This window comes from Rhinopithecus roxellana, chromosome 9, assembly GCF_007565055.1.
Source record: "Rhinopithecus roxellana isolate Shanxi Qingling chromosome 9, ASM756505v1, whole genome shotgun sequence".
NCBI classification, from domain to species: Eukaryota; Metazoa; Chordata; class Mammalia; order Primates; family Cercopithecidae; genus Rhinopithecus; species Rhinopithecus roxellana.
In genome coordinates this window covers 64,453,788-64,470,071 of record NC_044557.1, presented here as the reverse complement: position 1 = coordinate 64,470,071, position 16,284 = coordinate 64,453,788, and the positions used below count along the sequence as shown (strand labels likewise).

Here is a 16,284-nt window from a genome sequence, read left to right as displayed (position 1 = left end):
ATCTAGATAAAAAACAAAAGTTATTCTTTTTCCATAATGTGAGCTCTACCACATCCAGAATAACCCACTTGCACCATTTTAATTAACATTGAAAATTGAAACCAAATCATACATTAGAGACAGGCTCTAGTTGTTAAAGACCCAGCTCTAGCTGTCAGAACAAGAGAGGAAAAATACTAGGCTTTGGGTAAATACATAATATTTGTTTAAGGAAATCAAGTGGCTCCGTGATATGAAGTTTATCTAAATTGATACTGTAGTATCATAAAAAAAAGTAGGAAATGAGGAGCGTAGATGTTTTGTGTATTATCATGTCTTCGTGAAATTTGGTGACCCTCGTGTGGGACTGGTCCTCACGTACAGTTTGTCAGCCATTGTCATCAGTTCCAGCTTAGCGCTGATAGCCTTTATGATACAGTCTGACTTACATATTGTAAATGGAGCTCCGTAAAATACCATTAATTATTTCCCTATATAAATTTGTTCACGGGGATTCGATAACGATGAGCATGGATGACCAGTAAAAAGTTAACCTGTGTTTCACCCTGACCAGGAATTTGGGATTTGGACTTGATAGCATGGTATCTGGCACGTTTCAGGCATACAGTGAATGTTTGTTTCATGAACTAATATTGCTATTTTTGTGGGCCTTACTGCCTGCCCATGGCCCTGCTTCTACGGTCCCTCCAGAGAAGAGTTGAGCAGGTAGACAGGGTGCCCTTGTAGCCTCTCTCAGTGCAGAGGGCTGTAGCCTGGGCGGGGCAGCACCACAGTTAAGGGGGAGCAGGGTCAGGCTATGTAAAGAAGATTACAGATAGATTTGGGCCAGGTTTTCTTTCACACTGAAAAGACAGGGAAGGGAACAGATTTAAAGAGATTTAAGTATCAGCATTCAAGGTAGATTAGAAATATTTTTTCTTAAATGTATCCTGTTTGGTTTAAATATAAGTATTAGCTTTTTAAACTTTCATTTTTTCCCCATTATGAATAGTATTTTATTTATAAAAATGCTTTTGTGAACTAATCTGGGATCTAGCCTCCATTTATAATGTGAAAAATATGCATTCTGAATTCCAAGTAATGACTGAGAGAGAATTTTTGGAGCCCAATTTGTTCTTTCCTGATGACACATAATTTGGTTCTTATTCTTTTATCTTTCTGTCTTGCTTTCTTGTTTGTGGGCCACAGAGCAGCTTCTATTAAGCCCTTCTTTGCTGCCTTTTCACTACTTTGTTACTTGTCATGTATTTTTCTGGCCTCACCTACAGATTTTCTAGAGAATTTCTACAGGCTCAGTAACCTGTCTGTATTTAATAGAACAGTGAGTTCTTTTTCTCACCACACTTCTGTTATAACTGAATTTTCTATTTCCTGTAGATCCTTGCCAGCACATTACAGAATATTTTTGTTGAACCTTCTTGAGAATTCAGAGAAACTGCTGAGTGACCACTGAACGAAAGATCTAATCTTTAGACTTACATGAGTATTTACTACTGTGGACTTCCTCACAAGATGTGAAACCTTCAGTGAACTACTTTAGGGCAGATTCGGTTCTGTGATCAAGATGAAAAATATCTATCATTGGGCTTATTAAATGTGGGATTAAGTTTAGCAGTTGCTCAGGGACACAGAGAAATTGACAAAATACACACTTATTCTCACCTGAAAAATAGACACAGAGACTTGCATTTCTTGCTGAGCCAACATTGAGAAGAATCCTAGTCTGCAAACCACAAGAATTCTTACTGTGTTTGAATCAAAAACACCAAGTAGATTTAAAAAATTATTCTTAAAAATTTAATCAAAACACATTACCTTTTGAAAAGTACTTCATATGTGGCATTTCATTTTTAAAAAGGTTTATGATAGCTTTTCCATTTTTATGATTCAATACTGTGCAAGCTCGTCCAACCTGCAGGCCAGAACAGCTTTGAATGTAGCCCAACACAAATTCATAAACTTTTAAAAAACATTCTGAGATTTTTTTTTTGCAATTTTTTAAAGCTTATCAGCTATCATTATGTATTTTATGTGTAGCCCAAGACAATTTTTCTTTCAGTGTGACGCAGGGAAGCCAAAATGTTGGACACCCTTGCTGTAAGGGAAGATATTTAGATTACCCTCACAAAAGAATTCCTGACTCTTTTATTGAGTAAATTCTTCTTATTGAGTTTTTCTGTTTGTTGGTTTGGTTTGGTTTGGTTTGTTTTTTTGAGACAGGGTCTCACTCTGATGCCCAGGCTGGAGTGCCGTGGCTCAATCTCAGCTCATCGTAACCTCAGTCTCCCAGGCTCAAGTGATCCTCTCACCTCAGCGTCTCGAACAGGTGGGACGAAAGACATGCGCCACCGTGCCTGGCTAATTTTTAAATATTTTATAGAGACAGGGTCTCTCGCTATGTTACCCAGGCTAGTTTTGAACTCCTGGGCTTCAAGCTATCCTCCTGTTTTGGCCTTCCAAAGTGCTGGGATTACAGGTATGAGCCACTGTGCCCAGCCAGATTTTTAAAAAGTCATCATATGTATCATAATCTGAAGTTTATTTTAATCTCTGTATTCTTTAATCATAAACATTATTTTTTTCTTATTTGAAATTATTCTTAACAGCCCATTTTCACTCTTCATTTCATATCCAGTGAGTCATTAAGTTGCGCTAATTCTGTCTTCTCTATTCCTCTCCAGTGTGTCCCCTTCTGCCTGCCACTGCCTTAGGTCAGGTTTTCATTTCTTGCCTAGTAGCTGCAATGACCTAATGATTGATCTCCCTGCCTCCAGTCTTTTTCTCTACAATCTAACCCCTCCATATTACCATCCAAGTAATCTTTCTGAAAGACTAATAAGACCGTGCCATTTCTTTGACTTAAAATCCTTCAAAGGGCTGGACTCATTGAAATAGTAGTCCCAGCTATTTAGGAGGCTGATGTGGGAGGACTGCTTGAACCGAGGAGTTTGAGGCTATAGTGCGCCATGATTGTACCACCGCACTCCAGCCTGGGCGGCAGAGCGAAAACCTGTCTCAATTTAAAACAAAAAATCCTTCAGTGGCTCCTCACTGAAATTCAGATATAAAAAAAACCTTACTGTGGCATTAGTAAGATTAAATTAAATTCATTAAAACCTCCTAGTTTGCACCTGGCTCAGAACGAGTCTCAATATATGTTAATGCCCACTCTTCCCACAGAGAGCCTGTGGTAGCAGCAGAGCCCTTGTGTAAGGCAGCCCCAGATTTTGGGACAATGGCTCTGCTGAGAAGCCAAGTTGAAATGAATAGGGGCAGCAGTCTCACCAAACTCAGCAACCAGGCTTCCCTGAATCCCCTTGAGGTTAGGCACAAGACTAGATGGGTCTAGCATCCAGTTCCGTCAGTGTTTCAGAAAGAGACTTTACCTGATCAGCTGTATAAGCCAAGTCCATCTGTGACTAAGCTTTTGTAACCTAAGAATTAAAAAGCCATCTCTAGAAAAGCATTGGTGTCTGCCTTTCTGTTTTCTTGTCAATTTTGTAGCGAAGTTTCTTTTGACAGGCTTTAACTCTTTCTTAAATGAACCTAGGGGAGAAAGAGAGACCTAGTGGTATGCACTTTGGTAGAGCAGAATGTCCTGAGAGTTCAGGTGCACCAGGCAGGTGCTGAACTCTCACCTGAGTTCAGGTGCACCAGTGGGGCCGGGAAACATCCGTGAAAGAGATGTGAGCAAACTGGTGAGCTGGATGAGTCCCAGAGATGCAATTCACATCGGACCTGGTTGAGATTGCTGCTTTGTCCTGACTTGGTATTCCCAGACAGCCTTACTTTTTTTACCTCGTCTCTCAGTCTTTGGACAGGGGGAATTTGGCACAGTCACATATTGAGATAACCACAGAGCACAGCAGAATAAGATCAATGCTGTAAAAAAAAGCATAATCTGAATTGATTTTGTGCTCTGATTTTTAAATTCAGTTTGTTACTTTCCTTAGCCTTTCTCTTAAAATTTGTGCTATAGGCCAGGCACGGTGGCTCACACCTGTAGTCCCAGCACTTTTTCTAGGCTGAGGCGGGCACATCATGAGGTTAGGAGTTCAAGACCAGCCTGGCCAACATGGTAAAACCCTATCTCTACTAAAAATACAAAAAATTAGCCAGGCATGGTGGCAAGCGCCTGAAATTCCAGCTACTTGGGAGGCGGAGGCAGGAGAATCGCTTGAACCCAGGAGGTGGAGGTTGTGATAAGCTGAGACCACGCCACTGCACTCCAGCCTGGGCAACAGAGCGAGATACCATCTCAAAAAAAAAAAAAAATTGTGCTATAAACATAACATTCTACAGGTCTTTGTTGAGTATAACTTCTTTTCATGCAAGTAGTTTTAGTTACCATGTAGAATATCTCAAATACAAGAAGAAGCAAATATATCAAAGTGAATCAGTTTGTTTAAATAAGAATGTCTACCAGCAGTAGCGTTTATATATGGGTAGTTATTTGATGTTTAAACATCATGTTATCTATGTGTTCTGACAACGTAATACTTAAATCTAAGCTATTATATCTTGCTTAACTTTAAAAATATCTCTTAATCTTTTTACATGATGAAAAGCAAAATAGAGCTTTACAGTAATTGAATTAGAATTTTAATCCAGCAGATATGAAGAAAATAAAATGTTTTAATGGAAAATAAAATATAATTGATAAATTTGTTGTTGTTTCTGTTTGGTAAAGTAATTTATTTATTTGAGGCAGGACGCCAAAAAGGATGAAAAATAGTGCTTTTCTAAATGATTCCTTTGCCTTGATTTCATTTGTCTTCATGGCATCTCACTCACCTATCTCATTACAGGTGTGTTACATCCACCACATCAGAACAATGTCGTATGTTTTTGTAAATGATTCTTCTCAGACTAACGTGCCCTTGCTACAAGCTTGTATTGATGGGGACTTTAATTATTCCAAGCGGCTTTTGGAAAGTGGCTTTGACCCAAATATTCGTGACAGCAGGGGCAGAACAGGCCTTCACCTTGCAGCAGCTCGAGGAAATGTAGACATCTGCCAGTTACTGCATAAATTCGGTGCTGATCTTCTGGCCACAGATTATCAAGGAAACACGGCTCTTCACCTCTGTGGCCATGTGGATACTATCCAGTTTTTGGTTTCCAATGGACTCAAAATTGATATTTGGTAAGTTCTCTATGGTTTTAGAAGTCTAGTCATTTCTTCCCATTAGTCTCTCAACTGATAGTCTTATCTTGGGTCTTTGGATTTTGTTTTCTCATTAATCAGTTGAAATAAGTTCAGAAAGGCATTGAAGACAGTGTAATTCTGTTAGGCAAGTGAGGGAATGAGGGACTGACCTCTAGGTTTTTGCTGAAGCAGCATATTTTTTTCTATGAAAATTGTGGGTAGTTTCTGCTACTAATTAATTATGTAGTGTTACAACAAGGGAAGAAGAAGAAAAGAACATTTGTTGAAAATCTATGAGCTGGACCCTGTTTACTTGTTAGCTCATTTAGTCCTCAGAATGAAGAGCTCTCACGATAGGTGTTTTCTTCATTTTACAGATTTGATAGTTAAGACAAAAAAGGATTGGACAAAGTTCACACAGTTTATAGAGGATTTGAAAAGGTCACAGTTTATAAGGGACAGAGCTGGAATTTGAACCTAGTTCCGCTGACTCCAACGCTTATGTGCCTTCTGTCATGTAATGCGCCATGTGAGCTTCATAATCTCCGTGGAGTCCAAGATCCTTTTTAAACTGAACAATTTGAGGAAGTTATGGGGCTTTTTGTTTGTTTTGGTGATACTCTGCTTTTTCAGTGGGAACGATGTCAAGTCACCTGTAAAACTGAGCTTGACCTTTAAATTACAGTTACACACTGCCCTAATTTATTGATGCTATAATGCCCCTAAATCTGAATAAGACAGTAAATGCTTCTGTTTCTGCAGGACACGATGGGGTAGGAATTGACTGCAGGATTTAATGTGGTTCTCTCCTATTATTAGCGTTAAATAGCTGTGTGAACCACAGCAGCTTATTTGACATTTTTTTCTTAGACGTTAAAAAAAAGTACTCATCTCATAAAATGTAAATATCAAATAAGAATGTGTTTAGAACTAGATTTATCCACTTTTTTTGACTATATGTTCTCTTTTTCCTTTTCCCTGGAAGTAAAAAAAAAAAAAAAAAACAAGGGTTAATTCAAAATTCAGCTCCACTGGATGTTTGGCTCAGCTCTGGGTTTTACTTTTGAGTTAATTGGACCCATCCTTTTTTTTTCCCCCTGGTGATTTGTTTATTCTTCATAAACACTTTCTATAGTACAATTCAGAAAAAAAATGGAGGCACACGGCTATAACATCCACCACAATCTGCTGTTGAGGAGACATTCAGTGTGAGGATGGGGCTGGAGGTGGGGGATGTGTTTGGGTAACAGGATAATGGCCTCTGTGATGAACTGTGCAGAAATCCCATCAGGCAAGGTCTGATTGCAGCCTGCTGGTCAAGGCTTATGGTGGAAGAGTTGCAGTGAGCCAAATACTCCTTTAGTTCCCCACAGCCCTAGGGTAGATCCTAATTGGGCCCATTCTTTATTCACTGAGATCTATACAAATGGGTACTAAAAATGGAGCTGACAATATAGTATGTTATGATGGCTTCTTTATTTTTATGAACTTTTTTTTAGCAATCATCAAGGTGCTACCCCTTTAGTTCTGGCAAAGCGCAGAGGAGTAAATAAAGATGTCATCCGATTGCTGGAATCTTTGGAAGAACAGGAGGTAAAAGGATTTAACAGAGGAACCCACTCGAAACTGGAGACCATGCAGACAGCTGAGAGTGAAAGGTACTGGAAATTTTTTTTTTCTCTCACTGTATTATTCATGCTGGACTTGAACTCCTGGGCATTCCTCCTGCCTCAGCCTCCTGACTAGCTGGGACTATAGGCACATGCAGCCACGCCCAGCAAGATAATATGATTTTTTAAGGGGAAAGTCACTTTAAGTACCTGGATTTGTGGTAACTTTGTGAACTTTAATATTCATTTGCTTTTAAGTGCAACTTGAACTTTATATAGGACCTTATGGCTGCAGATTACAATTGAGAAGCTATTAACAGAAAGTACTACATGTCATGGGCACATAATGTTCTGTTAGCTACTTGCTGTATTGACAGTACAAAGAAGAAATAGTGACAACTGAATCTAAGGGAAGGAAACCGGAGCTTGAGGAGTTTAAGTACAGGTCACAAAAAGAATGGAATTTCAAAAAAAAAAAGAAGTATAAGTAAAGCCAAGAACTTGGGCAATTTTAGAAAAGACCAAAAGGTAGTTTCAAGGATAGGGAAGTGGGCTGCTGAGAAACAAGAAAACAAAAGAGGGAAAGCACGATAGTATTTAACACATGCACAGTTCAGTAATGTGAAAGCGAAAGTGATGATCATATGAGTTGGAGCTAATGAAATTTGGACTCCTGTAAGTAATTGAAGCTAAGATGTGGTGACTGACCGGGTCTTGAATAGCTCATCATTTCTCATCTAGAAGCAATGGAGAACACAGTTCAGGAAGCTCCAAAAAGGTAGCAAACCATCTTTTCTCCTGACATCACTGGGCTCAACACGTAAAGTTAAATAGGCCAGACTTAGTTCTAGTAGCATATAGTCTGGTTGACCACCATGCAGTTTATACAAGTGAAGGAAAAAGGATGCCGAGCTTCCATAGTCTCTTCCCAACATTCTCGGTAGGTTGTAAGTAGAATAAGCAAGGGCCCACATCAGCTGTTTACCTCGTAGCTGATGGACTAGGACTTGGATTTAGAATCACATAGTCCACTTAGACCATTGGGATCCTTGTTTCTGTGAGTTCTAAATGAAATCCTCTCTGTTTTTCATAGTTCACCGTTCATTTGATTCCTTTGTACCCATTTTTGCTTTCCTCCTCTCGTGTGCCAGTTGATGTGCTCTTTGGGGACCATTAATTCCGCTCTGAAGCTTAGGTCTGTTTTGTTTAGATACTTTCAAGCACTTAGTACAGTCCTGAAGAAATCCAGGAGCTTTACTTCTGGAACAGTGCATACTCCTCATGAGTGATCACTGAAAGCTGACAGATAAACAAGAAGTCAGAGATGTATTTACAAGCCCTTTTTTTTCTCTCCTGTGTACTTTGGATTGACAGAATGGCATAAGCACTTTAACAACATTGAGTTAACGATTATTTGTTAAAGATTTGTTCCTCCAAAATAACTTGAAATTTATTTTTATCTTTTTATAAAATAACATTAAGTACTTTAAGCTTCTTTACCATGAAAAACAGCCAAGAATGTGTTTTTGTTTGGTATATTTTTAGGGCTTTTATTTTGTTAATAGCCAGTTTCTTGGCACTAATATAATAATAAAAGTATATTAGCAGAAATATACTTTTAGCATTAGTTTGCCTCAGTTGTGATTACTTACTAAGAAGTGATTAGTACAAAATAATATTCCATTGGATGAGCAGTTGAAGTACTCCTGCTTCCTTCACATACCTGCCATTTCACTGCAGCATGAGAGTTTGTATTAATTGTAACACTGTGTAAAGCTCGTTTTTCAAAAATTGAGTTATTAACACTTTTATTGCCTAGTTTTCCTATCTTACTCCTACCCCTCAGTGTCATGGTAGAAATTCAGTGGTTGAAGCTTAAATCAGAAAGTTGAAAGGTAATGTCATTAGGAAAATGCAGATGAGGACCACAGTGAAATGCCACTTCACACCCACTAGGATAGCTGCAATTAAAAAGGTAATAACAAGTGCCCTGGAGGATGTGGAGAAATTGGAACCCTCATACACTGCTGATGGGAATGGAAAGTAGAGCAGCTTCTTTGGAAAAGTCTGGCAGTCCTTCAAAAAGCTACACATAGAGTTACCATCTGACCAGCAGTGCCACTTCTAGGAATATACCAAAGAAAACTGAAACATATGTCCACACAAAAACTTATATATGAATGTTCATAGCATCATTATTCATAATAGCCAAAACGTGGATACCACCCAAACATCCATCAGCTGATGAAGGAATAAACATCATCTGTTCATCCAGTGGAATATTATTAATATGATTATTTTGTACTGATACATGCTACAGCATGGATAAATTTTGAAAACATGCTACATGGGAGAAGCCAGGCACAAAAGGCCACGTATTATATGATTCTCTTTATGTGAAATATCCAGAATAAGCAAATCCACAGAGACAGAAAGTAGATGAGAAAGTAGACTAGGAGCTGGGAGAAGCGGCAGTGGAGGAGTGACTGCTAATAGTACAGAGTTTCTGATAGAGGTGCTGAAAGTGTGCTGGAATTAGAAGAGATGGTTGTACAATTTTGGGAATATATGAAAAGCCACTGAATTGTACAGTTTCAAAAGGTAAATATTATGGGATGTGAATTATATCTCAATAAAAAGTAGAGGAAAAGGTTTAAAGAGATTGGCTAGCACATGGCATTATGGCATAATTGTGTAACAGCTTTTTCTAGAGCAGAAGATAAAGCAGGGTTTTAAATGTGTTTACTATAATATTTTTCTTTTCTCTTAGGAGTCCCCCGAGACAGCACAACTTCTACAGGTCTTATAAGGAACTATAAATCAAGTTAATGAAAAATATTTCTCCACTCCTCCATATAAACTCTTAATTCCTTTTTACTTTGTAGGTATGGGATAACAAAAACAGTATAGCTGTCACATTTTTTTAAAAAGATACACACAAACACAACCCCCAAAGACAGTGTAGATACTATGTTTTTAAAAAAGGATTATACACACACCCCATTATGTTAGAATCAGATATTCCCTGGACAGTAGAAAGCATTTCATTGGATAAAGTCTTTATAGAAAATCCTGGTTGGCAGCGCTTCATGAGCTCTGAAGAGCAATGAGAGAATGCTCATTGAATTTTCATTTTATACCTCGTAATCAATAAATTTTACATAGGCCAAACTAAGCCTCTCCAGAAATTTGTTACCCATTTGTGGTTTTACTCTTTTAGGCCTTGTCAAAATTCTAATCTTATTTTTAAACTTGCTCTCAAGTTGTCCGAAATCACTGTATTGTTGTAGATTCCCACTGAAAACATCATCTCTTATTCAGAGAATAAACATGTTTTAATTATTTAAAAAAAAAATTTGGGTGTTAAGTAGACTGGCCCATTAGGAAGTCAGTTTCCTATGATCAGAGAAGACCTCTAATGCTGGTAAAGGCTGAAGGACTTTTGTTTGATGGTATCAAGAAGTAAAATAAAGTTGTAGGTTAAAAAAATGCCAGTTTTGCATGTTTACTCATAGTTCATAGTGAATGAGACTCTAAGAGATTGTTTTATGGGAGTTAGGAAGGATAGTAATGAACTTTGATAACCAGTAGATAGTTGGTTCCTGTGATCATGGTCATTGTGGATTTAATCTAAATGATACCCTCTTATTGGGCCTGTATGTTGTGACATAACCATGGGTGCTCTTCCCTTAGTGCTTCCGTGTACCAAAGTCAGATGCAGTTTCTCTTTGTGGTAGTCATATTTCTCATTGATAAAGTTCTGAAAACCAGAATCAGTGTTTTTATGATATTTTCACTACCTTAATTTCAATTAGACTAGCCTTTATGCAGAAGAGAAATGAACATATTCTGTCTTATTGTATAAGATAGAACTAAAACCAGTAGGAAGAAACTATTAAGAATTCCTAATGACTAGGCCAGCTGTGGTGGCTCATGCCTGTAATCCTAGCACTTTGGGAGGTCAAGGCAGGTGGATCACCTAAGCTCAGGAGTTCAAGACCAACCTGGGCAACATGACGAAACCCTGTCTCTACCGAAAATACAAAAATTAGCCAGCCATGGTGGTGTGCACCTGTAGTCAGGGACTGAGGCAGGAGGATTGCTTGAGCCGGGGAGGTGGAGGTTGCAGTGAGCTGAGATCACATCACTGCATTCCAGCCTGGGCGGCAGAGTGAGATTCTGTCTCCAAAAAAAAAAAAAAATTCTGATAACTAGACAAGTCCACATGGACAACAGGCTGAGGAGTAAGCTTCCCTTATTAGAGAATTACACTGAAAGAAGGAATTCCTCCATTGGTCAGATTATTGAACTAAATTAATAAAAATTCCCTTTTAACTTTAAGATTCACACACACTATATAAGTGACTTTTTAGATTTACTCATCTTTCCCTCCGCTGCCCCCTCAAACAGACGTTTGTTTTCTCAGTTCTAGGGCCTAGAAGTCTGAGATCAAGGTGTCACAAAGTTGGTTTCTTCTAAGGCCTCCCTGCTTGACTTGTAGATGACTGTCCTCTTCAGGTGTCATCACCTGCGTGTCTGCTTATTCATATTAACACATTCTTAAATTATGAGTCTACACTTTGAATCTTCTAAATTTAACATAACAATAATGTGTTGTGGTTTAATATCTTGATGGAAACAACTCATTTAACCTATTTCAAGACTTCTGCTCAGGACACCTTAAAAAAAATAGAGATGGGGTCTCGCTATGTTACCCAGGCTGGTCCCCAACTCCTGGGCTCAAGTGATCCTCCCTCCTTGGCCTCCAAAAGTGCCAGGATTACAGGCATGAGCCGCCACGCCCAACCAGGACCTTTTTAATAGAATTTTTAACTTGACTTTACTAAATTCTAAACCAAGAGAAACATACTCATTACCATTTAGCAATTTACAGTTTAGGATGTATTGTTCAGATACATAAGCATGTAAGAGTGTATATATATATGTGTGTGTGTGTGTATTTGGTCTTTTCTAAATAATAGTCCTATAGTTTTACGTTTTTGGAATTGCTGTGTTTTTAATGCCCTTTTTGCTCTTTCTTCTTCCACAGTGCTATGGAAAGCCATTCACTCCTCAATCCCAACCTGCAGCAAGGTGAAGGAGTCCTTTCCAGCTTCCGAACCACGTGGCAGGAGTTTGTGGAGGATCTGGGCTTCTGGAGAGTGTTGCTTTTGATCTTCGTCATTGCTTTGCTGTCTCTTGGCATTGCCTATTATGTGAGTGGGGTGCTACCCTTTGTGGAAAACCAGCCTGAACTGGTGCATTAAAGGAGCTCATGGAAGATGAGGCAATTAATTGCCTATTTCCTGGCTTCCAATGTTTGTTCTCAGTTTCTCAGAATTTTACTTAGTGCAAAGCAGTGAGGGCGGTACATGTTTCTTTTTGCATTTTTAATTATTGTAATCCTTTTAGATAACGATGTGTTCATTTGAACTAACTGCATACTATGATCAAGTATATTGCATCCTAACGCTACCTCTGACTCAACCTGACTTTGTAGGAAAACCTACACATAGCCTTGTTTGATAAAAACACAGACATGACTAGAAAATGGAAAATAAAGGAAGAGGCTAGGAAGTCCTTGCTATCAAAACCTTATCCTAATATAGGACCAATTGAAGTATTCAAAAAGAAAAACAGTATCTTATATGATTAGTTTTTGTTGGTGGTTTTGTTTTCGTTTATTTTTGCAAGAGCCACTTTTTATTTACTGTCTCTAGGGATGAGAGATAATTTAAAACTTTAAGTACTTTTTTCAAATCTTGTGTAGCAAATCAGTATTGTTAGAATCTATTCAGCTTATTTTAGTATTTTTAAGTCTAGTCACAAACCAAACAAAACTTTTGAAAATGAGCTATATTTTGTTCAAAGGTGATTGATTTGATCTTATATTTATTTGTTTTTAGGTTAATTTTTGATTTTTTGTAAACTGCTTTGCTCATTAATATCTGTGAAAAATAAACGAGTTCATTTTGTTCACTTTCCAATTTTCCCTAGTACCCTGTTCATCAGAGATAACCGTTCATCAGAATTACAGTCAGAAAATCCTTTTTCTACTAAATAGTTAGCAGGGAAAAATAATTCTGATATTTAACTGTCATAAATCTGTAGTGCTATTATAGTGAAAAACTCAGTTCTATAAGCTAGCTGTGTTGTCACAGTTTTATCATAGTCCGTAATTATTTCATGTGCAGTCCTATTTAGAGGCCCTGTTAGACTTTTAACAATCCCGTCCATATCTGTAATTCTCTGATGGCAAGAATGGATGGAGCATTTCTGAGTTAACAGTGCTGAAAAGTATTGTACTGGGTGTCATAAACTCTTTATGAATGGTAATATTATGTAAATTGAAATCTGGCCCTCAAACTATATTGCAGCTTTCAGCAGTATATTTGAAGGCCTCTTTTTTTAATGATCCTGTAATGTATGAATTATGTTCTTGAGTTATTAAAAAAGAATATGAAGGCTTGATAATTATTCATTGGGTAAAGTCAGGAAATTGTAGTGAAAGAACTAATGGTTTTGTTTTTTGGAATACAGGCACCTAAGCTATTGCTAATTGAATTGCTGCTAGAATTAGAAATTATGCTTTAGAATAGAATTGGTATTTCTGTGATTCTTTTTGCTTCTTGGTGTTTTCTCTTGTATCTATATATCTAGGAATAAGGTCGCTCTTTCATGTGGCTTTATCCTCTCTCTAATAGCTGTTGTAAAATTCCTGAGTAACTGGCTGCTTCAGGATCAGCTTGCAGAGTCTTGCTTTTAGGTTAGATACAAACAAAGTAAATCATAGTTGGTGTAAATACAGCAAAAAACAGCTGGCTTTAGAATGGAGAACACTACAGTTCAAATTTGAAGTATATTCGGAAGAAAACTTTGCTTTACATTTGTTTGTAAATTTAAACAAATATGCAAAATTGGTCAAAATGTAAGTATATAGCATTTTTGAAGATTAATGGTTCCTTTTATGTGCTGATTTCTTTGTATTCTGTTCTCTGCATTTATCATTCAGAAATACTACCAATAAATGTATTTATATATCCCTTAGTCATGATTTGTCTTTTTGTTTTTTTTTTTTTTTTAAGTGTATTATAGTTTTTCTTGTAATTTGGGGATTTTGTAACGGATTGCAATTAGCTGCTTTTTAAAACACAGCTGTTTTTCAAACCTAATGTAATAGGTATATTGAGTTTCATTTATGTACTCAAACTAATTTGAGTGAATTGCTTGTAGATTTAAGAGTGATGATAATAACTACCACAATTAAGCCCCTCCCAATTATGCAAGTTTTTAGCATGCCTCCCCTCATTTTACGCTACTCTCCCTTGAGCACTACATGTCCCCAGTTTATAAGATGAGAAAATGGACACAGGGAAGGCTAAGGAACTTGTCCAAGGTCAAACAGGTAGGTCTTAGTAGAAGAGGGATTCCATATTGAGGCTCCAGCACCAATTATGCTTGCTCTTTCCTCCTGTCCCACTGTCTTTCATGAATCTGGAAATGGAACCATGTTTATTCAGAACCTCACCTGATACCATTTCAGCAGGACATTACTAAATTTTCCACTCGTGGTCCTATATACTTACTTTTTTTCGTTTTTACACATCTTCCCAACGATAGAACCTTTAATACTCAAACTCCAACCCTGGCTTGTCAGAAAGTCTTCCATAGTTAACCGTACCTGACTGCCTCCTTCCCAACCCCTCCTTTCCCCACCACTTACCACACCCAGGTTTATTACTTGTATTTTGCATTCCTTGATCCATTTCTCTGTAAACATGATTTTCTTTCTAACTTGTTTAATTGTAAGCTTCATGAGAGCAGGGACTTGGTCTGTTTTTATAACCCCATCTGTCCACAGAGCATCCTGTAGAGCTCTTTGTACACAAATACTAATAACATTACTTTTATACCTGTAGCTATATTTTTTCTTTTCAGATTGAATAGTTCTTTGCCTTTTATGCATCCCCCGCAACAAGCTGCAGGTGTGAGCTGTGTTTGGTCCTCCTTCCACAGCGTGTCTGTAGCTTGATGAACTAACTATACAGGCTGGCAGCGTGGAGACCCCGCACCTGTGGAGCGTGCAGGCTTCTGATCAGCGACACCTGCCACAAGTTTACTGCTTGGTATAGAAGCCCAGAAACAATGTTCACCTGCCACTGCTGCTGTTTTGGTTTCGATGTTTTTATTTCAAAACCAGGCCTCAGTCTTTGACTTGTGAAATTGTTTATGCATGTATCAAAGTGCTTTCAGCTGCAAGAACCAAAATCTAAATTCAAAACAGCTTACTCCATAGGAAATGTATTTGTTTATGTAACTGGAAGTCCAGTTACATAAAGCCCATTTACATAAAAAGGTAGGGTAGACCCCAAGGGTGACATCATCCAGAATCTTTAGCCCAGTTCCCTTGTGCTCTTGCCTTGCCCTCTTTGTTGACTGCTTCCTCCAACTGGTTCTGTGATGAGTACAGAATTTTTAGACATCACATCCGTTTATAACCACATAGAGAAGAGACCGTCTTTCCTGTGACTCCCTCTTAGGGGACTTTGATGCAAACTTAAGCTGTTTCATTGGCTGACATTATATCACATACCCCATTCTCAAACCAACCAATACCCTCCACAGGTTGACTTAGGCCTGGATTGATGAACCAGTCATTGGCAGGGGTGGGGTTGGTAGAATTCATATGTTAGGCTTGGACTAATGGTTTTAGAAGTGATTGGGGCCACTCCTGGCAATCAGTGGGCAGGGACCATAGTTGTTTTACATCCCACAGTACATGGGACAGTTTAGCCTAACAAAGGATTGTTCTACATCCCATGTGATTCTTGAATGTTCTGCTGGACATTCATGTGTTTAGAAAACAAACAATTTTAGATATCTGAACCTAAAACCCAGCCAGTTCACATTTTAAAACAAGGTATTATTTGGTATAGTGTTAATGTATCATAAATTTTCCAAGAATACAGCCACAAGATAATTAACAGAAGATTCGACTTCATTTTGTTCAAAACTTTATCAAGAATTGCACCGCTTTTCAAAAATCTTGTTATTGACAGCAGTGCCACTTATACTTAAGTCATCAACATGGTTCTATTACACATATTAATGACTTTGTTGTTTCTTCTAATGTAGTTGGGCCTGAGCATTTACATATTGAAATACACATTTTATTATAAATTTCTTTCCCTTTATTTTGTGTTTCTATTACATAATTTATGTGAAATCATTTTATTGATTTTGACAATTGTTAACTCCTACTTATCTGAGACCCATCATATAGCTTAACTTATTTAATCTTTTTTAAGACAGAGTCTCACTCTTTCACCCATGCTGGAGTGCAGTTCTATGACCTAGGCTCACTACAACCTCCGCCTTCTGGGTTCAAGCTATTCTGCCTCAGCCTGCCTAGTAGCTGGGATTACAGGTGTGCACCACCACGCCTGGCTACTTTTTGTATTTTTAGTAGAGATGGGGTTTCGTCATTTTGGCCAGGCTGGTCTTGAACTTCTGACCTCAAGTGAT

General features: G+C 38.0%; 1 protein-coding gene across 1 annotated transcript in view; it reads left to right on the top strand.

Annotated features, from left to right (window-relative positions):
- The window catches only part of ANKRD46 (ankyrin repeat domain 46), a 42,250-nt gene extending 28,444 nt beyond the window's left edge, over positions 1 to 13,806 (top strand). The window contains exons 2-4 of the mRNA XM_010374170.2: positions 4,809 to 5,146; positions 6,649 to 6,807; positions 11,810 to 13,806. Coding sequence (XP_010372472.1) covers positions 4,836 to 5,146; positions 6,649 to 6,807; positions 11,810 to 12,026 — 687 coding nt within the window. The 5' untranslated portion in view covers positions 4,809 to 4,835 and the 3' untranslated portion in view covers positions 12,027 to 13,806. The remainder of the gene's footprint in view (positions 1 to 4,808; positions 5,147 to 6,648; positions 6,808 to 11,809) is intronic.
- The last annotated feature ends 2,478 nt before the right edge of the window (positions 13,807 to 16,284 follow it).